This window comes from Pongo pygmaeus, chromosome 19 (genome assembly GCF_028885625.2).
Source record: "Pongo pygmaeus isolate AG05252 chromosome 19, NHGRI_mPonPyg2-v2.0_pri, whole genome shotgun sequence".
NCBI lineage: Eukaryota > Metazoa > Chordata > Mammalia > Primates > Hominidae > Pongo > Pongo pygmaeus.
Genome location: NC_072392.2, coordinates 78,262,438 through 78,288,096, shown reverse-complemented (window position 1 = coordinate 78,288,096; position 25,659 = coordinate 78,262,438). Strand labels below are relative to the sequence as shown.

Below are 25,659 nucleotides of genomic sequence, written 5' to 3'. Positions count from 1 at the left end.
GCAGGCACCAGGAGAGCCAGGCTGCTCTGCTCTGCTCTGCTGGGGATCCATGCGCTGTCCCCCTCTGTCTCTTGACTTTATTTTCCACCAGGAGAGCGCCTCCCTTAGTACCCTTGGGAGGTAAGGGACAAACACAAACACATGATGACTAACCTCAGGCCCAACCCCCTGCAGAGAGGGGTTAGGGTTGGGGGTTGTCAAGAACAAGGAGGCACAAGGCACCCAGAACCCGTCTAGTCCAGCCTTTAAACTGTGGGGAGAATACAGGGAGCTCAGGAGCAAACTCTGAAGGAACCCCTGGGCCTGGGTCTTCTCCGAAAACCCCCATTCTCTCCTCCAGGGAAAGCTCACAGCTCCTCACAGAGATCTGGTATCTTGAGCGTCAGTTTCTGGCCAGAACTGGGGGCTCCTGACTGAACTCCCTCCCACCTAGAAAACCTTCTGTGCAGTCTGATTGCTCCAACACCCACAGAGCAGGATTCAGGTATCCTGGAGACCTTGGGAGGTCCCCATCCAGAGGTCTGCTGTCCTGCCAGGCTTCGGGCAGCAGGGACTGGGACCCCACTCAGACCTCTCTGGGGCAAATGTTTTGGTTCTCACGACAGCCCTAGTGAAATCAATCCTAGACACTCCCATCTGGTCCCACCAAGGCCATTTAATTTCTCTGTAAAGGGTAGGTGACACAAAAGAGCCAACTATGGAAACGGTGAGGTGGGAGTCTGAACCGATTTAGCTGTTCTCAGGGGGCACAGGGTGTTGACGGTGGCCACCTGCCTCCTTGAGACCCAGCTGGCCTGAGTGTGCACGAAATGGGACCTTCATCTCGGGTCCACCAGGCTGGGAGGCACCCCCTAGGTACCCGGCTCCTCATCACAGCGGCAGCCCTCTCGGTTCCACATCTGATTCTCCTGACGAAGCCGCTGGTTTTCCGTCCGGAGCCTCTCCACCTCGGCAGCCAGCTCCTCCACCTGGCGGCAGGACTGCTGGCCGGTGCACGCCTGCAGCTGCTGCAGCCTCCTAGTCTCCTCCTCCGCCTGCGACAGCCGCTTCTCCAGCTCCAGGTAGTCTCGCACCAGCTCCTGCTTGCTGCGGCCCTGCAGGCTCTCGGTGTGGAAGCGCTCGTAAGTCTCAGAGAAGTCCTTCCGCTGGAACTCACCGTGCGCTCGGCCCCGCCCATCACTGTCCCCGGCCTCACTCTCCCCACTGGAACCTGGGTGGGAGATACCATGGGGCACATCCAAGTTGGGCTCCTCCGGGTCTCTGTCATTCATTAGGAACTGGGTGGTGTTGTAGGGGGCCACGGGCTGGCCTTTGGCGAACATCTCCTCGCGGACCCGTGAGGCCCTCTGGCTTTGCCTCTCATCCCGCTGTTGTTTCTCAGCCCAGCTCAGCTCCAGGTAGGGTCGCCAGTGCCTTTTGCGCTTCGACGGCCGCCGACGGTGTTTCTTCCGGGCCAGCACAGCCTCTGCTGAGCAGCCCCCTGGGCTCTGGGTCCGGGGACTCCTACTGTTCCAGCCCAAGCCACCGACAGCCCCAGCAAGATCTTCATCCTCTGAGTGGCTCTCCATCCGCGGTGTCAGGGGCAGGGAACCACCAGAGTCATGAGGCTCAGGGGGTGTTTGGGGGCTCCCTGGGGCATCAGAGGTCTAAAGAGAGGGAGGAGGAAGAAGGATGGATCAGACAGCCTGTCCTTGGAGGTGGAACCCTTCCCTCTCTACCCAGCCTGAAGCCAACCTTCCCACACTCAGCTAACTTGGTCACTCTTAGCCCCTCAACCTTTTGCAACCATTTGTTTACAAAGTGACCTGTCTACTATCTGTCCCCCAACCTTCCCCAAGTAAACTCATGGTGAGAGCAGGAATTTTGCCTGTGTGTTTCACTCTGCAATTTCAATGCCTAGAATAATACCTGGCACTGAGGAGGAGTTCCATAAATACTGTCCAAATGAGTAAAGTAGGAGAAGAAGAAAACTGGGATAGAAGATGGATCTTGATGCATTCGCTTGATCAGAAGCCCAAATGGCACCGGCTCTTCCCAGAAAACCTGACTTTCAAACACAGCTGGCTTCATGGGCAGGTGACCTGTGAAGTCCCACAAAGGCCCCACACCTGGCTTCATGCTGTCCTTGTCTTAAACATATTATTCAAAAAAAACCCCTTATTTTTATTTTATTTCATTTTTTGAGACGGAGTCTCACTCTGTCACCCAGGCTGGAGTGCAGTGGCACAATCTCGGCTCACTGTAACCTCTGCCTCCGGAATTCTCCAGCCTCAGCCTCCCGTGTAGCTGGGATCACAGGCACGTGCCACCATGCCTGGCTAATTTTTTGTATTTTTAGTAGAGGCAGGGTTTCACCATGTTGGCCAGCCTAGTCTCAAACTCCTGACCCCAAGTGATCCACCCGCCTCAGCCTCCCAAAGTGCTGGGATTACAGGCCTGAGCCACCACGCTGAGCCTAAAAAAACTTATTTTAGGCCTTGCGCAGTGGCTCACACCTGTAATCTCAGCACTTTGGGAGGCTGAGGTGGGCGGATCACCTAAGGTCAGGAGTTCGAGACTAGGCTGGCCAACATGGTGAAACCCTATGTCTACGAAAAATACAAAAATGAGCCGGGCGTAGTGGCGCGTGCCTGTGATCCCAGCTACGCGGGAGGCTGAGGCTGGAGAATATGGGCGGTGGAAGTTGCAGTGGGCCAAGATTGCACCACTGCACTCCAGCCTGGGTGACAGAGCGAGACTCCATCTCAAAAACAAACAAACAGCCTGGGCAGGGTGGCTCACACCTGTAATCCCAGCACTTTGGGAGGCCAAGATGGGTGGATCACAAGGTCAGGAGATCGAGACTATCCTAGTTAACGCGGTGAAACCCCATCTCTACTAAAAATACAAAAAAATTAGCCGGGTGTGATGGCGGGCGCCTATAGTCCCAGCTAGCCGGGACGCGGAGCTTGCAGTGAGCTGAGATCGCGCCACTGCACTTCAGCCTGGGCGACAGAGTGAGACTCCATCTCGAAACAAACAAACAAACAAAAAAGACTCTTATTTTTAGAGACAGGGTCTTACTCTGTTGCCCAGGCAAGAATGCAGTGGTGCAATAATAACTCCCTGCAGCCTCAAACTCCAGGACTCAAGCAATCCTCCTGCCTTAGCCTCTCAAGTAAGTGGATCTACAGGCATGCGCCACCACACCTGGCCACTGTCTTTAACTTTTTAATAATTTTTGAATACGGTGCCCTTTTGCACTGGGCCCCACAAATTATGCAGCTGATCCTGCTTCCAGCTATTTGCATGGCTTTTTTTCATCTTTTTTTGTGTGTGTGTGAGAGTCTCGCTCTGTTGCCCAGGCTGGAGTGCAGTGGTGCCATCTAGGCTCACTGCAACCTCCGCCTCCTGGGTTCAAGCGATTCTCCTGCCTCAGCCTCCTGAGTAGCTGGGACTACAGGCGTGCATCACCATGCCAGGCTAATTTTAGTATTTTTAGTACAGATGGGGTTTCACCGTGTTGGCCAGGCTGGTCTGGAACTCCTGACCTCAAGTAATCTGCCCACCTTGGCCTCCCAAAGTGCTGGGATTATAGGCATGAGCCACTGCACCTGGGCTTTTTTTTTTTTTTTTTTTTTTTTTGAGACGGAGTCTCGCTCTGTCGCCCAGGCTGGAGTGCAGTGGCCCGACCTCGGCTCACTGCAACCTCCACCTCCCAGGTTCAAGCAATTCTCCTGCCTCAGCCTCCAGAGTAGCTGGGATCACAGGCGCCCACTACCATGCCCAGCTAATTTTTTGTATTTTTAGTAGAGATGGGGTTTCACCACGTTGGCCAGGCTGGTCTCAAACTCCTGACATCAAGTGATCCACCTGCCTCGGCCTCCCAAAGTACTTGGATTACAGGCGTGAGCCACCACCGCCAGCCACCTGTTTTCATCTTTTAGAGCTTAGTTCCAATGTCACTTCCTCAGGGAGCCCCTCCTTGACCACCCTACCTAAAGTAGAATCCCCCATCTCCCCTCCCTAGTGATTCTATCACGTCACACAGTTAGCGCATAGCGTTTAGCATATGGCTATTTAACATCTGTCTTCCTCATGTGAGAACGCATCTTGTCTGTCTGTCCAAGTCACCACTATATTCCTATGCACAGCACAAGGGCAGTGCTCAGTAAATATCTGTTAAGTGGACTAAAGCTTATAGGATAGGGAGATCCAAAAGATATTGGGAAATAAGACTTACGGCCGGGTGTAGTGGCTCATGCTGGTAATCCTAGCACTTTGGGAGGCCAAGGAGGGTGGATTGCTCAAGCCCAGGAGTTCAAGACCAGCCTGGGCAACATGGCGAAACCCCATCTCTACCAAAAATTACAAAAAATTAGCCAGGCATGGTGGTGAGCACCTGTAATCCCAGCTACTTGGGAGGCTGAAGTGGGAGGATCACTTGAGCCCAGAAGGTTGAGGCTGCAGTGAGCTGTGATCGCGCCACTGCACTCCAGCCTGAGTGACAGAGCTGGAGTCTCAAAAAAAAAAAAAAAAAAAAAAAAAAAAAAAGACTCCCCTTCTCTATCCTTCTGGCATAAAGAAGATGCAGTGGGCCGGGCGTGGTGGCTCATGCCTGTAATCCCAGCACTTTGGGAGGCCAAGGCTGGTAGATCACCTGAGTTCAGGAGTTTGAGACCAGCCTGGCCAACATGGCCAAACCCCATCTCTACTAAAAATACAAAAAAATTGGCCGGGCGTGGTGGCATGCACCTGTAATCCCAGCTACTCGGGAGGCTGAGGTAGGAGAATCGCTTGAACCTGGGAGGCAGAGGTTGCAGTGAGGCGAGATCACGCCACTGCACTCCAGCCTGGGCAACAGAGTAAGACTCTGTCTCAAAAAATAAAATAAAATAATTAAATTAAATTAAATAATAAAATAAAATAAAATGATGGATCATATTTATTCCAGGCAGAAGCTGGTAGGTGGTATCACTCTCCAATATGAATGGCAGGAAAGAGATCCTCTCCAAGGAGAGGGAGGGTCAGCCTCCAGTCTGCAGTGAGAGAGTTCCAGAACTTATCTAAGAGGTAGAAAGGCTGTCAAGAGAGTGTATGTTCAGGGCATCTGTTTATCTCTGTTGTAGGAAGGGTGGGAGTACTGGGTGTGGGAGATGGGAAATGAATTGCTCTAAGTTTGTGGTTTGGGCAATTTCTAATAATAACCACTACCACTGGTATGTTGTTGAATAATATGCAACGCAGCTCAGAGACATGTGAGCATGGTCCATGCACACAGGGTGTGTACTGAGGAATGTGGTGTATGCGTGGCCCTTAAGAGCCAGGCATATGTCATGTGTGTTTTGCAGACTCTGAAGAGAATTTCAGGGAAAAGGAGGTATGTCAGGGTGTGTATGTGTGTGGGGTATGTATGTATGTGGATTTTGTTGTGTTACTTCACCTGCAGGGAGATCACCAAATATAAGCAATAGCCCTTGTCTCCACCAGTGGCTTGGGCCAAATGAGACAGAGCTGTTGCCCCACCTGGGACAGGCAAGGCCACTGGGACGCCAAGGCATGGTGGCTTGTTGGTGTGCACAATCAGTCACATGCTCCCAGCCCTCAGTAAAAGTGCCCTGTTGATCCTCCACCCTCACCCAAGCGAGCCCAGCCCCCTAGCCTTACCTGCTGCCTCCCTCCTGAAGACTTGGCCCTCTATCACCATGTCCGCTACTGTAGATAAGCTGTGTGACCTGGCTGAACATTGTAGCCCTGACACGTCATGAATTCTGAATTCAGTCAATCCAGAAAACACGGAATAGGCTAGGCAAGGTGGGTCAGAAGCTCTCTGACCCCTGTCCTAAGCCCCCTGCTCATCTATAGGGAGTCATGGACTAAGGAAGAATGGGTAAGGGCAGGTAGTGAGAGAATACGGGCTGAACAAGCATGGGTTCCTGTTGCCAGGTTGGGAAGTGCCATCCTCTGAGGGCCTGATATAATCTTTCTCTCTCCTCTTTCGTGGGTTATATCCTACCCCCACTTCCATTACAAATTATTATTATTTTTGAGAAAGTCTGACTTTGTCACCCAGGCTGGAGTGCAATGGTGTTATCTCAGCTCAGTGCAACCTCTGCCTCCTGGGTTCAAGTGATTATCATGCCTCAGCCTCCCAAGCAGCTGGGATTACAGGCATGCACCACCACGCCAGGCTAATTTCAGGGTTTTTTTTTTTTTTTTTTTTGAGACAGAGTCTCGCTCTGTTGCCCAGGCTGGAGTGCAGGGGCGTGTGATCTCAGCTCACTGCAACCTCTGCCTCCCAGTTTCAAGCGATTCTCCTGCCTCAGCCTCCCAACTAGCTGGGATTATAGAAATGTGCCACCACGCCTGGCTAATTTTGTATTTTTAGTAGAGATGGGGTTTCTCCATGTTGGTCAGGCTGGTCTCGAACTCCTGACCTCAGGTGTCTGCCCACCTCGGCCTCCCAAAGTGCTGGGATTACAGGCGTGAGCCACTGCACCCAGCTTCTAGCTTTTTTTTTTTTTTTTTGAGAGAGCTTTTTTTTTTTTTTTTTGAGAGAGTTTTGCTCTTGTTGCCCACGCTAGAGTGCAATGGCGCAATCTCAGCTCACTGCAATCTCTGCCTCACGAGTTCAAGTGATTCTCCTGCTTCAGCCTCCTGAGTTGCTGGGATTACAGCCGCCTGTCATTACGCCCATCTAATTTTTGTATTTTTAGTAGAGACAGAGTTTCACCATGTTGGCCAGGCTGGTCTCGAACTCTTGACCTCAGGTGATCCACCCGCCTCAGCCTCCAAAAGTGCTAGGATTACAGGCGTGAGCCACTGCACCTAGCCTGTTTTTGTTTTTGTTTCTTTTTTGAGATGGAGTGTCACTCTGTCGCCCAGGCTAAAGTGCAGTGGTGTGATCTCAGCTCACTGCAACCTCTGCATCCCGGGTTCAAGTGATTCTCGTGCATCAGCCTCCTGAGTAGCTGGTATTACAGGCATATACCACCATGCCCAGCTAATTTTTGTATTTTTAGTAGAGATGAGGTTTCACCATGTTGGCCAGGCTGGTCTTGAACTCCTGGTCTCAAGTGAATTGCCTGCCTGGGTCCATTCCAAATTATGAACCAAAAACTCTTCTTCCTGCTTCAGACTTGGTTCTTAGCCTGGACAAAATGTAAATGTTCAACCCAGTCCCTCCATGCCCTCTTTGGACTTGAGGTCAAGGCAATGTTCTGTTGTCAGAGGCCCTAAGTTTAAACCCTGGGTCTGTTGCTTGTAGACAGCATGATTCTGGAACAGGTATTTCAGGTCTCAGAACCTTAGCTTCTGGGAATTGGAAATAATTCGTACCTGAAAGGGTTACTAGGATTTTTTTTTTTTTTTGAGACGGAGTCTCGCTCTGACGTCCAGGCTGGAGTGCAATTGCGAGATCTTGGCTCACTGCAACCTCTGCCCCCTGAGTTCAAGCGATTCTCCTGCCTCAACCTCCCAAGTAGCTGGGATCACAGGCATGTGCCACCACTATGCCAGGCTAATATTGCATTTTCAGTACAGACAGGGTTTCGCCATGTTGGTCAGGCTGGTCTCGAACTCCTGACCTCAGGTGATCCACCCACCTAGGCCTCCCAAAGTGCTGGGATTACAGGTGTGAGCCACCGCACCCGGCCAGTTACTAAGATTTCATAAGCTAGCATAGACTGGGATTCCGGCCTATTGCCTAGTGCATAGTACGGACTCGTCAAAATATTGGTTTTCCAAATCTACCAACACATCTGAGACAAGAAGTTTGGATCTCAGCTGTGGGACCCATGCTCGGGGTACTCGGGTGGGCAGGAGGGCAGGGACTTACCTTGGCCTCCTCCAGGGCCACTGGTGACTCTGCATTACAGACGGTCTGGTTCGGAGTGGCCATCATCTTCCGTTCCAAATCTTTCAGCAGACGCCTGGAACTAGTGACACCTGCTTTGAACAACAACAGAAACCTAAATCCTGAAGGAACGTTCTCACGAATACTCTGGCTGCCCAGAATTGTTTGCCCAGGCAGTGGCAGCCATTTTGTACCCCAGCCCTTCATACCCTTATTCTCAAATGCAGGCCCCGAAGGCTGCCTCCACCGCTGGTTTTCACACCTCCAGCCAGCAAGGGGCCAAATGGGATTCAGGGGCCGTCTTCCCTGTCCTGCTCCTCGGGTCCCTCACCAGGACTCATGTCCTGTACTGTCCTCCTGGAAGTCACCGAGGCCCAGGCTGGCAGCCAGGAAGCCAGGTGTAAGTTTTGTTTCCCCAACCACCAAAGGGGAAAAGGAGGACTGCCTGGGGAGGCTGGGAGTGCAGCGGGGCTGCTGCTGCCACGGGAGAACATGGAGCAAGCTCAGGAGTCCTTCCCCACTGTCTCCAGGGGCCCCAATCTTGATGCAGCCCTGCACCCCCAACTTTCTCCCCAAGCTGGGCTCCAAAGGCCAGAAGCACAGCTGGGACCTGGGCCAGCCTAGTGCTGAGGCCTTTTCCTCTAAGGTCCTGGCCTGCCTCCCTCCTTCCTCTCAGAAAGGGAAACAGGGGAAAGGGGAAAGAGGTCTGCGCTACATGCAGCTGGGAGGGAAACCCAACTGGGATAAGGATGGATTTCTTGGAAGAGGGAAGATAGTCATGGAAAGAGGTTTTACAAAGGTGGAACTGACCTATTCGCTGTCAAGGGCTATACACACCACTACATCTGTGTGTCTTTCTGTGCGACTGCCTGTCGGTGCAATTCCCAACGCCTGAGCCCTACCTCTCGCTGCAGTTGCAGCAGCTCTGGTCAAGCCGCTCAGGCCACTAAGATGGGGGGAGGAGAGAGCTTGGATGCGCGGTGCCGGCTGGGGATTGTAGTTCTTCTAGCCTGAAAAGCGATCCAAGCGCCTGTAACGTCAACAACCACACCCGAGACTCCAAAACCCATCTACCCTTGCGCGGGGGTAAACCGCGCGCGCATCGCTGCCTTCTTTGATTGGTCAAGCCTTCTGCCAATATTCTCGCTTTTGGCAACGATTAGCTGTGAGGGAGCAAAACTGGACCCGCCTTCTCCGAACTCAATTAAAGAGTTCATTGATGGCGTTAATCTTTACGGGGCAGAAAATAGATCCGGCTAAGATGGGCGGGGCAGTAGGCGCGGAGGGATCCTTGGCCTTTGAGGAAGGCGACGAGAAGATCGGCGGCCATCGCCGCCATTTTGGGCTGGGAGGAGGCAGCGGAGGGACTCGCTGCGCAGTGAGAGCACCCCGTGGGGGGTGGTCCGGGCGCGGGGAGAGGCCGGGCCGAGTGGGCTGCCTGAAGTGGCGGCGCCGGGAGACGGCGGGAAGTGGGACCGGGGGCCAGGGAGGGTGAAGGTTGGAGTCTCCCCGGCCGAGCCCGGTCCTCAAACCGTCCCGGCAGCCCCGCAGCCTCGCCTCTCACAGAGTGCGGGGTTCTTCGGTAATTACCGCGTGTTTCCCGAGACCCCAGCAGGGGAAAGGCTGGTGAAACGGCCCCCCTCTGCCGTCCTTCCACAGGGGCGCGGATCCTGAGGCCGAGCTCTGCCAACTTCCCTCCCCACCCCCATTCGGCCTGGGTATGGCGGCGAGGCCCTGCACAGAGGGACTCCCACTTCGACTGGAGAGGTGGGGGCGACGCCAGATTCCAGAGGCTGGCGCCGCGGGGGAGGGCGGAGGTCGCAGGTCTGGCCACAAGTCGGCGTGGCAGTCAGCTGGAGGCTCCGAGAGCGGAGATCCCAGTGCACCCACCTTACCTCGCTTACACCAAAGCGCCATCTCGCCGCCCGGGGTGTGAAAAACCACGGCCCTCTTAAACTACTGTAGCAACCACTAATTCCCCCTGGGACCAGCTAGAGAGGGGCACGTGGAAACCTTCACGAGCTCGGTGCCTGAAGGTCTCTGAGGCGCTTGCCCTCAAGTTCTCTCCCATTCAGCCCCGATTCTCCGGACAACCTGACCTAGCATGTCGCCAGCCTCTTGGTGAAACGCCTAAAGTGTGCTGCCCCACTTCTCTTGAAAGTTTACACCGAAGGGATGAGGTTTTGCCCTTTACAGGGTTGGGGCACAAAGTCGGAGTCCCTGCGGCTCCGAAATAGAAATGGAGTTGCCCATTTCGTATGCTTCTTCAACATCTGCTTGCATTTTGAAATCCGAGTCTTAACTTTTACAAAACTTTTAGAGAAATGGCTGCCCTCCTAGAGGGAAAAACGAACTACAGTAATTCCAATTCCAATGTAATCTTTGTAAGATTACAAAATCTTTCCAGTTTAAAGATTTTTCTTTTCCCACAGACTAAACAAAATCAGAGTATTTTGTGTTCTACTGGTGCATTGTTACTAGGTAACCTCTATTTTTTGAAATTCCAAGTAATTGAAGGATCACTTTTGTAGATCCTAAATGCTACCAAAATAGAAACTGCAGTTTTTATCTACTTCATATGTATAGCGTTTAAGAGATGAGGAGAACTGCTTTGAAAGAATAAACTCTTAACCTTACATTATAGCTGTAGCAGCTTCTTAAAGATTGAAATTTGATGTGAAGTTCTTTTATTGAATTGCAGGTTAAATCATCTTATTTCCTACTGCTTGAAATCTAAATCCAGAGAGATTTGTGGCTCAAGGATATCTTCAAATAAAAGTTTTATTGCTAAAATGTCAGTTAAAATTATGCCTAGGTAGGTGCTGAAGTAGGAGAGGCTTTGACGTAGCAGCGTGACTGGTAGTGAATTTTGTGGGTACCTTGTGATGAGTCTCATTATCAGTTACAAATGGTCAAAACATGCCTAAGCCTTCAGCCTTACTAAAAGTTTTCCAGAACTTGGCCCGGCGCGGTGGCTCACGCCTGTAATCCCAGCCCTTTGGGAGGTGGAGGTGGGTGGATCACTTGAAGTCAGGAGTTTGAGACCAACCTGGCCAACATGGTGAAGCCCCTTCTCTACTAAAAATACAAAATTAGCCGGGTATGGTGGTGTGTGCCTGTAATCCCAGCTACTCGGGAGGCTGAGGCAGGAGAATCGCTTGAACCCGGGAGGCAGAGTTTGCCATGAGCCTCTCACCGTTGCACTCCAACCTGGGTGACAGAGTAAGACTCCGTCTCAAAAAAAAAAAAAAAAAAAAAGTTTTCCAGAACTGAAGTTCTGTTCCTCCTATTAATAATTTTTCTTCAGTTGGAGTGACAACTCCATAGCATTAACTTTTTTCCCTCTACTCCCCAGATGTCTTACAACTGGATTACAAAATAGGATCATCATTGACTAGGGTCCTCAATCCAAAACTGGAACCACTTACTCCTAACTGAAGCTTCAGTACACTTGATGCCTACTGTGGGTTGATTTTTTACCTACATATGACATGTTGGCTCTACACTGATCAAGAGATGTGAGTTTAAAAAAGCTAACTAACTTGGTAGGACTTAAACAGTCATAGGAGCAGAAAAGGCTTCTAAAGATGATCTTTGTGGGTCTTCTGTCAAGAATTTAATGGGGGAGGATCCTAGACACTTGGGATTCATCCTCCATTATGAAGTAATCTAGTGAAACTTTTGGATGCTACTGAGTGGCAAATACTGTACCAGCAGCAGACATTTGTTACTCATTTGTAAATGAAACTTACTATCCTTAAGGTTGACCCACAAGCTTTTCCATTCTTTGCTAAGAAAAATTGGGAATAGGCCGGGCACAGTGGCTCACGCCTGTAATCCCAGCACTTTGGGAGGCCAAGGCGGGCAGATCACGAGGTCAAGAGATTGAGACCGTCCTGGCAGACATGGTGAGACCCCACCTCTACTAAAAATACAAAAATTAGCTGAGTGTGGTGGTGCGCGCCTGTAGTCCTAGCTACTTGGGAGGCTGAGGCAGGAGAATTGCTTGAACCCCGGGGGTGGAGGTTGCAGTGAGCTGAGATCGCACCACTGCACTCCAGCCTGGGTGACAGAGCAAGACTCTGTCTCAAAAAAAAAAAAAAGAAAAGAAAAATTGGGAATAAAACCGGCTTATTAATGGCCTCCTGGTTATCTAAGGAAAACACAGGACTGAAGGACTGAAAATTAGGAACTCCAAGCTCTGTTTCTGTGTGTGCTGCCCTTGACTTGGTTGACTTGGCCGACTTGGCCAGAGGCCAAATACTGATGATGAGGCCAAACTGGTCATTTTGCTGCTTAGTCTGTTGTTCATCTACTGTTCAACCAGACTTTCAACTTCCTCTTCAGCTCTCCCCTCTCAGATGAGTTGCATTATGCTTTTATGACAAATTCTACAAACTCTATGTTCATTTGAAAATGGTATCAGTTCTGTCTCCCTCATAAATACCTACAAGAGTAACTAGTCTTAAGTCGCTATGTAAACACCTATTCCCTGTAACTTTGTTATATGAGAACTTCACAAGGAATGCTTCATAGATCACTGGGGCAGTTGGAAAGCCTGCCTTACCAAAGTGTGGCCTTAGTTGTCCATAGCATCACAAAAGAGCCATCCAAGTAGGCTGAATGAGGATCAGTCTCTCAGGGTGCCCACTGGTTGTGGCTGTGAAGTCCTGGACACTCATTTTGCCTGATGGCCAAATCCTAGGGATCAGTGACTATGTGTGAGTAGGATTCGTTGACAGAGGTAGGAGTTGTTTTTTTTTTTCCCCTACTGCCTGTATAATTGCAGAAAAGGAGTGATTCTTTACAGTAATTCCCCCTCTTCGGGATGAAGATGGTTGCTTCTGTTTGGTTTCCACAGTTAATCAATTTTTTTTCTTTTCTTTTGAGATGGTATCTTGCTCTGTCTCCCAGGCTGGAGTGCAGTGGCGTGATTTCCGCCCACTGCAACCTCCACCTCCCAGGTTTAAGCGATTCTCCTGCCTCAGCCTTCCATGTAGCTAGGATTACAGGCACTTGCCACCATGCCTGGCTAATTTTTGTATTTTATTATTATTATTTTTTTTGAGACGGAGTTTCGCCTAGTTGCCAAGGCTGGAGCGCGATGGCGTGATCTCGGCTCACCACAACCTCCACCTCCTGGGTTCAAGCGATTCTCCTGCCTCAGCCTCCCGAGGAGCTGGGACTATAGGCATGCGCCACCATGCACGGCTAGTTTTGTATTTTTAGTAGAGATGGGGTTTCTCCATGTTGGTCAGGCTGTCTTGAACTCCCAACCTCAGGTGATCCGCCTCCTTCTCCCAAAGTGCGGGATTACAGTCAATAAGCCACCATGCCCGGCCTGTATTTGTATTTTTAGTAGAGACGGGGTTTTACCATGTTGGCCAGGCTGGTCTCCAATTCCTGACCTCAGGTGATCCGCCCACCTTGGCCTCCCAGTGTGCTAGGATTGCAGGCGTGAGCCACGGTGTGTGGCCAGTTAATTAATTTTTTATGCTCCTGTGTTTAGGCCCCAACATCCTGTTCTTGATCTTTTTTGGCAAAAATTTGACCAAAGATTGAAACTTTGCCTCCTGGACCATATATTTTGCTCCAGTTGCAAAGTATGACTTTTATCCTTTGGTCAGCAGTTCCCATGGTGTTTAGGGACTGAATTTGACATTCTTTTTTTTTTTTTATTTTTGAGATGGAGTCTAGCTCTGTTGCCCAGGCTGGAGTGCAGTGGCACGATCTCGGCTTGCCGCAACCTCTGCCTCCCGGGTTCAAGCAATTATCCCTGCCTCAGCCTCCCAAGTAGCTGGGATTATAGGCGCCCACCATGACATCGGCTAATTTTTGTAGTTTTTTTTTGTTTGTTTGTTTGTTTTTGAGACAGAGTCTCACTCTGTCACCAGACTGGAGTGCAGTGGCGCAGTCTCAGCTCACTGCAACCTCCGCTTCCTGGGTTCAAACGATTCTCCTGCCTCAGCCTCCCGAGTAGCTGGGACTACAGGTGGGCGCCACCATGCCTAGCTAATTTTTTTATGTATTTTTAGTAGAGACGGAGTTTTACCATATTGGCCAGGATGGTCTCGATCTCTTGACCTTGTGATCTGCCCACCTCGGCTCCCAAAGTGCTGGGATTACAGGCGTGAGCCACTGTGCCTGGCCAATTTTTGTAGTTTTAGTAGAGATGGGGTTTCACCATGTTGGCCAGGCTGGTCTCCAACTCCTGACCTCAGGTGATCTGCCCACCTCGGCCTCCCAAAGTGCTGGGATTACAGGCATGAGCCGCCGTGGCTGGCAACATTCTCTTTTTTTTAAAAAAAACTTTTTATTTCTAACCTCAACCATTTACACTTTGCTTGAGAAAGAATAATAAAGTGGAATTGTTATTCCAGTGATGTGCAAATGTGAGAAATAGTACTTCCTCCAAAAAAACAAACCTTGAAACCCCACAAACTCAAGTGTACTTAAGTACTTAACGTTCAAGTACTTTTTAACTATAACCAACTTTTCCACCACACTGTTGTGAATATTTGTTGCTAGCTGTTATAAGTGATCAAGGGAAGAACTGATGCATTACCTAATGCTTGACTAAATATAGCCAGCCCTTAAGTAGGTAGACTATTTGGTTGTGGGTTTTGTTGTTTAAGTCTGTGGAGTCCCTCTTTGGTTTCTCTAACTTTTGCAGTCATTAGGGCAGAGTATATTTATTTACATTTCTCCAAGCAAAGTCTTGCTCTGTTGCCCAGGCTGGAGTACGGTGGCGCGATCTCGGCTCACTGCAACCTCTGCCTCCCAGGTTCAAGCAATTGTCCTGCCTCAGCCTCCCGAGTAGCTGGGATTACAGATACCTGCCACCATACCTGGCTAATTTTTGTATTTTTAATAGAGACGGGATTTTGCCATGTTGGCCAGGCTGGTTTCGAACTTTTGACCTCAAGTGATCCATCTGCCTCAGCCTCCCAAAGTGCTGGGATTACAGGCGTGAGCCACCATGCCTGGCCTAAATTTACTTTTTAATAGAGACAGGGCTGGTTATGTTGCCTGTGTTGGTAACTATGTTGCCTAGGCTGGTCTCAAGTGCCTGAGCTCAAGTGACCCTCCTGCCTCAGCTTCCCAAAGTGTTAGGATTACAGGCATGAAGACACTGCGCCTGGCCTGTCTAATCTTTATTATGCTTCCCCTCTTTAGAGATACTTAGTCTATTTTTCAGAACTAAACCAATCTGGAACTCCCTGGCTCTCTCTCCTAAAACTCTGAAGGACCCTGTCTCCTGAGGGCTCTAAGAAAAGCTGTCCAGCTAGCTGTGTCAGTTTGAGAAGCAGTTTTTCCTGATTGAATACCTAGGCCCCAGTAGGAAAAAGGGAACAAACTGAAATTGCTAATTTGTAAGCCTGGTCTTTTGAGCAGCTCAGTTAAAATGCTTGACAGACGACTTGAGTGAAAGGCTAGAGTGGGCTTGGGGATCATTTATCGTCAAAGCCCCCTGTTTAATATAGGTAAATCAGCGGGGTGCGTTGGTATCCACCTTTAGTCCCAGCTACTCAGGAACCTGAGGTGGGAGGATCGCTCAAGCCCAGGAATTTGAGGCTGCAGTGAGATATGATAGTGCCACTGCAGTCTAGCTTGGGCAACTGAGGGAGACCCCAGCTTTTTTTTTTTTCAACTTTTTTTTTTTTTTTGAGTCAGGGTTTCACTATGTTACCCAGGCTGGTCTCAAACTACTGAGCTCAAGCATTCTGCCCACCTTGGCATTCCAAAGTGCTAGGGTTACAGGTGTGAGTCACCGGGCCTGCTGAAACCCCAATTCTTTAAAAAAAAAAAAAAAAAAGCTTTTTTTTTTTTTTTTTTGAGACAGAGTCTTATTCTGCCGCCTAGGCTGGAGTGCAGTGTGGCGTGATGTTGGCTCACTGCAACCTTTGCCTCCCGGATTCAAGTGATTCTCCTGCCTCAGCGTCCCAAGTAGCTGGGATTACAGGCACCCACCACCATGCTCAGCTAATTTTTTGTTGTTGTTGTTTTTGTTTTTGAGACGGAGTCTTGCTCTGTTGCCCAGGCTGGAGTGCAGTGCTGTGATCTCCGCTCACTGCAAGCTCCGCCTTCCGGGTTCACGCCATTCTCCTGCCTCAGCCTCCTGAGTAGCTGGGACTAAAGGTGCCCGCCACCACGCCCAGCTAATTTTTTGTATTTTTAGTAGAGACGGGGTTTCACCATGTTAGCCAGGATGGTCTCGATCTCCTGACCTCGTGATCCGCCCGCCTTGGCCTCCCAAAGTGCTGGGATTATATGCGTGAGCCACTGCACCTGGCCAATTTTTGTATTTTTAGTAGCGACAGGGTTTCACCATGTTGGCCAGGCTGGTCTGGAACTCCTGACCTCAGGTGATCTGCCTGCCTCGGCCTCCCAAAGTGCTGGGATTACAGGCGTGAGCCACTGCGCCCGGCCTTTTTTTTTTTTTGAGGCTGAGTTTCACTCTTGTTGCCCAGGCTGGAGTGCAATGGGGCGATCTCGGCTCACTGCAAACTCCACATCCCGGGTTCAAGTGATTCTCCTGCCTCAGCCTCCCGAGTAGCTGGGATTACAGGCATGCGCCACCATGCCCGGCTAATTTTGTATTTTGTAATTTTAGTAGAGATGAGGTTTCTCCATATTGGTCAGGCTGGTCTCTTAACTCCCGACCTCAGGAGGTCCACCCACCTCAGCCTCCCAAAGTGCTGGGATTGTAGGCATGAACCACCACGCCCGGCCTAACCTTTTTTTTTTTTTTTTTAATTAAAATATAGGTAAGTAATTCTTCTCTCTGCCAGGAGAGCAATATGCTAGTTAAATGTTTCAATAGAAAGTGTAGAAATAGGAGGCCGGGTGTGGTGGCTCACGCCCGTCATCCCAGCACTTTGGGAGGCCGAGGCAGGTGGATCACGAGGTCAGGAGATCGAGATCATCCTGGCTAACAACGGTGAAACCCTGTCTCTACTAAAAATACAAAAAAATTAGCCGGGCATGGTGGCGGGTGCCTGTAGTCCCAGCTACTTGGGAGGCTGAGGCAGGAGAATGGCGTGAACCCGGGAGGCGGAACTTGCAGTGAGCCGAGATCACGCCACTGCACTCCAGCCTGGGCGACAGAGCAAGACTCCATCCCTAAAAAAAAAAAAAAAAAAAGTTTAGGAATAGGGTGGGCTTGGTGGCTCACAACTGTAATTTTGGGAGGCCGAGGAGGGCGCATTGCTTGAGCCCAGGAGTTTGAGACCAGCCTGTGCAACAGGGTGAAACCCTGTCTCTCCAAAAAAAAAAAAAAGGTAAAAAAATGGCCAGGCGTGGTGGCAAGTACCAGCTACTTGGGAGGCTGCGGTGGGAGGATCGCTTTAGCCTGGGAAGTGGAGGTTGCAGTAAGTCCAGATCGTGACACTGCACTCCAGCCTAGGCAACAGAGCAAGACTCATCTCAAAAAAAAAAAAGCCGGGCGTGGTGGCTTATGCCTATATTCCCAACACTTTGGGAGGCTGAGACGGGTGGATCACTTGAGGTCAGGAGTTCGAGACCAGCCTGGCAACCATGGCGAGACCCCGTCTCTACTAAAAATACAAAAATTAGCCAGGCGCAGTGGCGTGCACCTGTAATCCCAGCTACTCGGGAGGCTGAGGCAGGAGAATCGCTTGAACCCAGGAGGCTGAGGTTGCAGTGAGCTGAAATCACGCTACTGCACTCCAGCCTGGTGACAGAGTGAGACTCCGTCTCAAAAAAAAAAAAAAAAAAGTATAGAAAGTGTTAATACAAAACTGAAATTTTGAATAAACCTCATCATTGTGAGAATATAAATGCAAAAAAAAAAGGTAAAATGCTAGTGCCTTTGAAAGCAAAATTCAGACATACTTGCATAGCTTAAGGTAAATTGATGTATGAGAGTTACTTATAATTAGATATTTGTATATATATATATATATTTTTTTGAGACAGTTTTGCGCTTCTTGCCTAGGCTGGAGTGCAATGGCGCGATCTCCTCTCACTGCAACCTCCACCTCCCAGGTTCAAACAATTCTCCTGCCTCAGCCTCCCGAGTAGCTGGGATTACAGGCATGTACCACCACACCCGGCTAATTTTTGTATTTTTAGTAGAGACGGGGTTTCTCCATGTTGGTCAGGCTGGTCTCTAACTCCCGACCTCAGGTGATCTGCCCACCTCAGCCTCCCAAAGTGCTGGGATTACAGGCATGAGCCACTGTGCCCAGCCTAGATATTTGTATATTTGAAGACTGGACTGAATTTGTCTTCTAAAACATACTTTTTCTGATGATAAATGCATTTATAGTTTTTCCAAGATTCATTTTGTAAATATCATTTTTCTCATAGTAGGGGAAATAAGATTTTCATAGATGAATCCCTCTTTAAGAAGAGGGTCTCCGCTGGGCGCGGTGGCTCATGCCTGTAATCCCAGCACTTTGGGAGGCTGAGGCGGGCGGATCACCTGAGGTCGGGAGTTCGAGACCACCCTGACCAACATGGAGAAACCACGTCTCTACTAAAAATACAAAATTAGCCGGGCGTGGTGGCACATGCCTGTAATCCCAGCTACTAGGGAGGCTGAAGCAGGAGAATCACTTGAACCTGGGAGGCAGAGGTTGCAGTGAGCTGAGATTGCGCCATTGCACTCCAGCCTGGGCAACAAGAGCGAAACTCCGTCTCAAAAAAAAAAAAAAAAAAAGAAAAAGAAAAAGGGTCTGATATCAGAGATAATCACTGCTGCATCTTACAGTTCAGTCAAAATGAGGCTTCACTGTAAAGCCAGAGGGCACTGTTGCTGCCTTTCCAAGCAGCTGTTTTTCTGGGGCTGCTGCATGACGTCATAGCAGAAGAAAAAAACACGAAGAAAACTATTTCAAAATAAATGTTTAATATAATTTTTAGACCAAAGAAAAACTCGATCATACATTGTCTCCAGTGGACCATATGTGCCAGAACAGGACCAACTCAGTCCAGCTTTGAAGGCCCTGATTCAGTCCTACTGGTATAATCTCCCTTGATTTATTGATTTGTGTATGCTTCTTATGCAATACAAGGTGCATTTTACTCTTGAAGTCCCTATCACCTCCACCATCGCCATTTAACTGCAAAAGCATGCTTCCTAATGGGAGGGTTTTCTTCCCCCTTCCCTGCAGAGGTTCTGAACCTTCAAGGAGTTTGACAATCTTATGAATCTCTTGAACCTTCTCCCCAGAAAAATGTACATACAAGTCTAGAAATAATTTCATGGGGTTCATGGACCCCAAGGCCCACAATGGTTTCTAAGGCCCCAAATTAAGGAACCTCTGTGCTAGCGATTTGAGCAACACAATTGCCCTCAGAAAACACTGACACAGGGCAGGTGAAGGACTGGGTTGACCAAAGTGACAGGAGGGAATAATCTCATAATTTCTATTTTTATTTCGGGGCAAAATTTAGTTCTCAGGGCCTCCCTACGTTTAAGAGCAGAACTACTCAAGAACCTAAGCAGCTATCAGCATAGTTTAAGCGATTTAGAATAGGGCTGTGCAAGGGAATGTACAGGGTTCCTCATTCAGCTGAGGACCTCATTTAGCTCCTTAACTGGAAGCTTTACATTTGATCTGCAGTGAGGGGACATTTCTAATTTTAGTTTGACCCACATGGAAAGGTGGGTAGCTTTTTTTTTTTTTTTTTGGTATAGAGAGCACGTAGAATTGGACAATTAGGGTAAATCCTTGGAATCCCCCAAACAGCCATTTGCTTTATAAATCCAGTATTTCTTACCTCTGAACATCTTAAAGAACTGCCTCACAAATTAATCTAACCATTGCTTGCACTAAGAAGTTTGCCAAGAGCCTCTTCCAGGCATCCAGGAACTTCTTCCAGCCTTATTGGAGGGAAGGAAGAGATTACTGAAAACCAACTTGTAGGAATGAAATGAGGCTGTCAGTTGTCTAACCTAACAAACTGCCTAATTAGGTTTACATTTTTTGTTATTAGACTTTTGAATGGCCGAGGCAGAGTTAAATTTAACATTTTGGATTGTAGCCGCTTTCCACTCGCCTAAACACTCAATACCGGTTTGTTTATTTTTCCAGCATCAAGAAAGAAAACCAAGGCACTAGAAAGCAAGCACACTTAAGTATTGAAGATAATTACATCTTAAATTTTGTCTGAACTGTATATTGTAGCATACTTAAACCCATTCAAGGAAAAAATTGGCAAATTGAAAATTCTCCCATTAAAGATTGATATTTTTGCAAACTGACAAATTTAACGATTTCGGTACCCCTCCCCAAAAATGCAATCACATAAAATAAATCAATACTATTTTGAATTAGCTCTAGAAATCACACTGAAACTGTTACATTTACAAATGTTAAATTTATTATAACTAAAATGAATTTAATTGTTCTCAGATTTGGCCACCTTATAGCTCCGTTTAAGGAGGGGATTTGTTAAAAACAAAAATGCATTATAACTTGGTCAAATTACTTTCACATTAAGGAAAACTTCTAAAAAGGAAAACAAGAAAAGCAACTCTTCAGTTTCACATAATTAAAAGAACAGGAGAAAGCACGCAAGCTACATATAGCTAAATTTACGAAACCAACCAAAGCCAGGGGGATTTCTCTTCTGATTATGTGTCATAAAAAGGTCCACTGTCTTATATACACATGTATATAATGTTACATTCCATCACTGTAAAAAGTCCCCTTTGCCCCCTCCCCCAAAAAGTTTCAGTCTAGTCTCCAAATTTGGAAAGCGGCGCTCGCTCCTGCTGCCGGTGCAGTTCGTTCTCGGTCAGCAGCTGGAGGTTCTCGGCGCGCAGCCGGTCCAGCTCCAGCTCCAGCTCCCGCACACGCGCGTCGTCACCACCCAGCCGCTTGCTCTCCAGCCGCAGCCGGTTGTTCTCGTCCTCCATGCGCGAGAGGCACTTCTCCAGTTCCAGGTACTCCTTGATGAGCTCCTGCTTGCTCATGTTCTGCAGGCTCTCCGTGTGGTAACGCTCGTACGTCTCCGAGAAGTCCCGCTGCAGAAACTCGCTGCCGTCCCCTCCCATGCCATCGCTGCCCCCATCCTCCTCACCCCCTTCTTCCATGAAGTCGTCATCGCTGGTGTCGTCGGATTTGGCGGCGGCCCGCTTGGAGTACAGGCCGGTTTTGAGATCCGGTTCCTCCTGGTCGTGATCATCCATGAGGAACTGCGTGGTGTTATAGGGCGCGACCGGCTGGCCCTTGGCGAACATCTCGGCTCGGATCCTTGAAGCTCGAAGGCTCTGTTTCTCGTCGAACTTTTTCTTCTCTTCCCAGGTCAGCTTGTAGTACGGTTTCCAATGCCGCTTCTTCTTGGACGGGCGTCTCCTATGCTTTTTCTTCCCCAGCTGTCTCTGCTGCTGTCCCCACTCCTCTTCGCCCCCTGCGGCAGGAGCCCCCAACTTACTGGCCTCGGAGTCATGACAAGGCTGGGCGAGCAGCTCGGCCTCGGGCGTCGGTTCCATTTCTGCCGGCGGCGGGAAGTCGCCGCCAGCGGACGAGTCGTCCCCATTCTGGCCCTTCTCGCCCTCTCTCAGGCAGCTAGATTCTGGACAGGCCTGGGTCTGCAAGAGAGGTGGTTGGGACTCCAGGCTCCCTTCCCCCTCCGGCCCCGGACGGCCACCCAACTGGGGGAACGCTCTCGATTGCCACCTACTGTCCTCCTCGGGCACCCGCTCCTCCGCGCCTGGGGGGCGCTCAGGGTTCAGCTCTTCCTGGACAGCAGCAGCACCTGTACAGTTGCTAGTTTGAGGCTGGTGTTGATATTCTGACAAGAATGGCTCGGCCATGGCTAGTAGAGTCCTCGAAGTTTAAGAAATTTTGGCTAGTAAGTCCTTAAGGAAAAAATGGGTTTTTCTTAAAAAAAAAAAAAGAAAAAAAGAAAAACACAGTCCAACAGAGTCCTCTTCAGTTTGTAATTCCTGCAGTGACGCCTTTAGCTAGTCCTATCAGCAAACTCCAATTGCAATCTGGGGAGCTCAAGTCAGTAAAGGGTTAAGCGCCCACAGTGCGGCCAGCTAGCGGGTCCAAGGGGGTGCAGCGGCAGGAACAGTACGTAATGTGCGGAGGTGGGCCTCAAACCTCCAAGCGGAGCACCCCAGTAAAGGAGTTGGTGAGCAAGGTGATGAGGGTAAGTCCAGTGCGTGAAACCCAGCCCCGAAGGGGTTAAAACTACCGATGACGCTGCCTCCGAGGGGCCAGATCCACAAAGGGTTAAATCCCCTGCCGCAGAGCCCACAAGGGGTTAAAGTCCCGGCGCCACCGCCTCCCACTTCCACGGGTGTCGCTTCCACCCAAGCTCCCAGTTCCCTAGGCCCGGCCGGAGCCTCAGCAGAGGACAGACAAACTCATCTCCCCTTTGGCTCGATGCTCTGCTCTGCTCAGTTCTCCTCCGCCTCCTCCTCTTTTCCTCCCTCCCTCCTCCCCCTTCCCACAGCTCCTCTTCCGCCTCCTCCCCCAACTTTCCCCCCCCAACCTGGCTCTCCACCTGCCAACTTCCAACTGCTGTCTCCCAGCCCTCTGCGCCCCTTTTATATAGAAGCTTGTTCGCCCCGCCCGTGCGCATGCGTAGCGGAGTTCCCTTTGCGGGGCGCCGGGAGTCGTAGTTCTTATCTTTCGGGCCCGCAGGCCTCGCGCGCCGTGCGACGTAGCCAATCCCAGGACACGTAGGGGGCGTCTCCCTGGCCACCTCCTTCCATCGCTTAGCCCTCGCTAAAGAAACGCGAGCGGCCATTGGTGAAAAATCACACGACTCGCTGAGGAAGGACGGCCAATCGCAGAGAAGATGGGGCGGGTTCTGGACCGTACCATTCTGTTTCAGGAATACGAGAAGATTCGATGGCCTATGAGAGTCCACACAGAATATTTTTACGAAAAGGTGCGTTATAAAGGCTATTATCGTATTCTGTTCTCAGCGGAAGGGTTCCGAAGGTTATGAACCTTTATTAACTAACGCAAGAATGGTTTATTCCTAAAAAGTAGTCCCTAAAATGTAAAAGAATTAAATCATATAAAGAGAGTCGTCGGCCCACGGCTGCTAACTCGCGAGTCTTAAGATTACAGAAACGGCTTCAAGGCGGGTGGTGAGTGCCTGAGACTGACACTTGCGGAAGGATATCGCGAGCACATTTTGTAAAGAAGGAAAAGCGCATGAAGAAGTAAACAAATGAAGAATAAAAAGTGCCGCCTTAAAGGGACAGTGTGACTGCGTTTAGCGCCGCAGGCTGGCACTAGGCCCCGGAAGACTAAAAGGCGGGTTCGAGTCCCGGTGGCGCCGACTCCCGGACTGACCTCGGTACCCTTAGCTGAAGGTGGCGGAGTCCCAGCCCCAGCCTGGTCTCAGAAAGCCGCCCCCGCCCCAGGGGCCAATGCAAACTGGTGATTCGCGGCCAAGGCTCTTCCCTGGGCCAAGATCGGAAAGCCGGGGCCGGGGGCGGGCGGGGGGGTGGAGGGGGAAGCGGGGGAAGGCCTCGCTCCCACGCCTCAGCTTCTGTCGAAGAAAATGGCCTCCTGGGGCCGATTTGGTCTTTTCACTTCCGACCGAGATCATTTCCTGAACCGGGACAGAGGAGGTCCGGGCCAGCCATGAGGCTGTTTGTTGGGAAGAGTTCGGAATGATTAATGAGTTGAAATCATCAGCCCTGGCTATCCGAGAGGGAAGCAGGTCTCACCCGCAGAGGCCCTTCCTCATCAGTGGGCGCTGGGCAAGACTGGGAGGGAAGCATGGAGGAGGCCTTGCCCCGAAACTTGCGGCAGGGAATTCTGGCGCAGGGCTGGGGGCCGATTTCCCCGGGGGCGTAGTTTCTCAGAGAGAAATTCTCTAGACGCAAGCCCCCAGCCCTCCATAAACAGGGACTGAGAGGACCCAGAGAACCCCTCATACCAGTCACTGAGGCCTAAAATCTTGTCGCCCTTTCCACTTCTCCCTCGCCACACACCCAGTGACCCTTTCTTCTTATTGCTTCCTTAATAGCATCCCTGACATTCCAGCACGTTTGCACTGTGCACCTTTTACGCACAGAACCATGTGACCTCACCACAGCCTGGCAAGTTAGACACGATAGGAATGAGTGTCTCCATTTTACAGATAAGGCATCTCTAAGACTGGAAAATAAGTAACTTGTCCAAGGTCACATGACAACCACGGGGCAGTTCTGGCTAGTGCACGGGTCTTTGTGACCCCCCAATGCCATTTTTCTTTCTGTCACACAAAACCCCATTTTTTCTTAAAATCGGGGAAAACTCTGGATTTCGTTCTTTTCATTCCCAACAACTTCAACCTTATTCAGCCCCTATATCATTTGGCAAACAGGAGGGTACAAAGAGGGGTGGGATGCCATCCTTGCCTTCAAGTTGCTCATGGACCGTGGAGAGGCCATCAGACCACAGCCAGCCTAAATGGCAAGTGCGGGAAATCCCGGTAGGGGCTGATGAGCCGAGTGCATGGGAGCTGGGAATTATGGACAAGTGTCAGGAGCAAGTGACTTCCTGGCTGGCTCTGAAGGATGAAGAGCTTTCAGGCAAAGTGGCACGAAGAGGGGCATTTTAGGAAGACCAAGCATCATGTGCCAGGAAAGGGCTAGTCTGGGACCTCGGTGGCTCTGGGCAGTGTGAGATATCGGGGGTGGGGGCCAGTGGTGATGGGCATGGCCAATGTAGATGCCTCTAAGGGGAGCCGCAAGCACGCGGGCCTCTGGGCACAGCTATATGTTCTGAAAATGAACACCTTCGTTTGTTTTCTCTGGGCTGCCAAGAATTCGGGTCCACCTGAAAAGTTCCCAGCTCCGTGTGGCTTCATCCCTTAGGAGGCTTCCTGAGAGCAAGAACTGCCCCTCAGAGGGCTCCTGGAGGAAAAAGGGATTTTGCAGAGAACTTGGTTATCACAGAGACCTCCAAATTGTTACCCCATCTTCAGACTCCAGAGGATTCTGGGGTACCCCCGGTCAGGGTATTTCGAAGGCACTGCTGAGCCCAGCCTCAGTGTCCTGGACTGGGCTCCATTGTATGGTCTCATGTGTTATATTGGGGGAGAGGTGGACGGACGAATAGGTTGTGGAATTCTAGAATTCTGTCAAGGGGCTAGGTAACCTTACTGTTAGCTGGGTTCTAACCCTTTGCCAGGCATTCAACATGCCCCATCACTGGTAAACCCCAGGACTGCCTTATGATGAAGAGATCAACCCTATTTCACAAACAAGGCCACCCAAGCCCAGAACAGTTAAGCATCTTCCCCAAGGGGGCTAGGCGCAGTGGCTCACACCTGTAATCCTAGCACTTTGGGAGGCCAAGGCGGGCGGATCACGAGGTCAGGAGATCGAGACCACCCTGCCTAACATGGTGAAACCCCGTCTCTACTAAAAATACAAAAAGTAGCCGGGGTGGTGGCACCCGCCTGTAGTCCCAGCTACTTCTGGGAGGCTGAGGCAGGAGAATCGCTTGAACCTGGGAGGCGGAGGTTGCAATGAGCTGAGATCGCGCCACTGCACTCCAGCCTGACAACAAAGAGAGACTCAGTCTCAAAAAAAAATCTTGCCCAAGTTCCACAGCTACTGTGTAAGTGGTGGAGCTGGCTTCAGCTCTAAGCCTGCAACCCCCACCAAGGTGGCCCTGCTGTTGTCTGTCCTGCTTGCTGCAGTCCAGCCTTATCACAGGGGCTATTCAGCCTGTGCTTGTGACCCTGGGCTGAGCAGTGCAGGTGCAGAGCGCACCGTCTAGCCTCAGGGATGCCTTCCCGGCTTTGAAAGGACTGACGACTAAAGAGTGACTGTGGCTTCCAGTGGGGCCAATGATGGCCAAGCCTGGGGCGGTGGTCGAGACTAGAGGCTG

The 25,659-nt window shown here is 50.3% G+C and overlaps 2 protein-coding genes across 8 annotated transcripts; both read right to left on the bottom strand.

Annotated features, from left to right (window-relative positions):
* Nucleotides 1–630: 630 nt before the first annotated feature.
* On the bottom strand, nt 631–11,086 carry HEXIM2 (HEXIM P-TEFb complex subunit 2). Of its 7 annotated transcripts, none has more exons than XM_054459117.2 (4): nt 9,425–11,086; nt 8,645–8,844; nt 7,817–7,926; nt 631–1,646 (listed from the first exon to the last, which is right to left on the bottom strand). In XM_054459117.2, exons 3-4 carry the CDS (start codon nt 7,880–7,882, stop codon nt 852–854), a joined length of 861 nt encoding a protein of 286 aa, XP_054315092.1. In that variant the 5' UTR covers nt 7,883–7,926; nt 8,645–8,844; nt 9,425–11,086; the 3' UTR covers nt 631–851. The 7 variants fall into 7 exon arrangements, with proteins under 7 accessions (XP_054315092.1, XP_054315087.1, XP_063512854.1 ...); XM_054459112.2 differs by having other exon boundaries at nt 8,737–8,844; XM_063656784.1 differs by having other exon boundaries at nt 7,817–7,929; nt 8,737–11,086.
* Nucleotides 11,087–20,162: 9,076 nt separating this feature from the next.
* On the bottom strand, nt 20,163–25,154 carry HEXIM1 (HEXIM P-TEFb complex subunit 1). The gene has a single exon (XM_054459108.2). It carries the CDS (start codon nt 21,621–21,623, stop codon nt 20,544–20,546), a length of 1,080 nt encoding a protein of 359 aa, XP_054315083.1. The 5' UTR covers nt 21,624–25,154; the 3' UTR covers nt 20,163–20,543.
* Between the last annotated feature and the right edge of the window lie 505 nt (nt 25,155–25,659).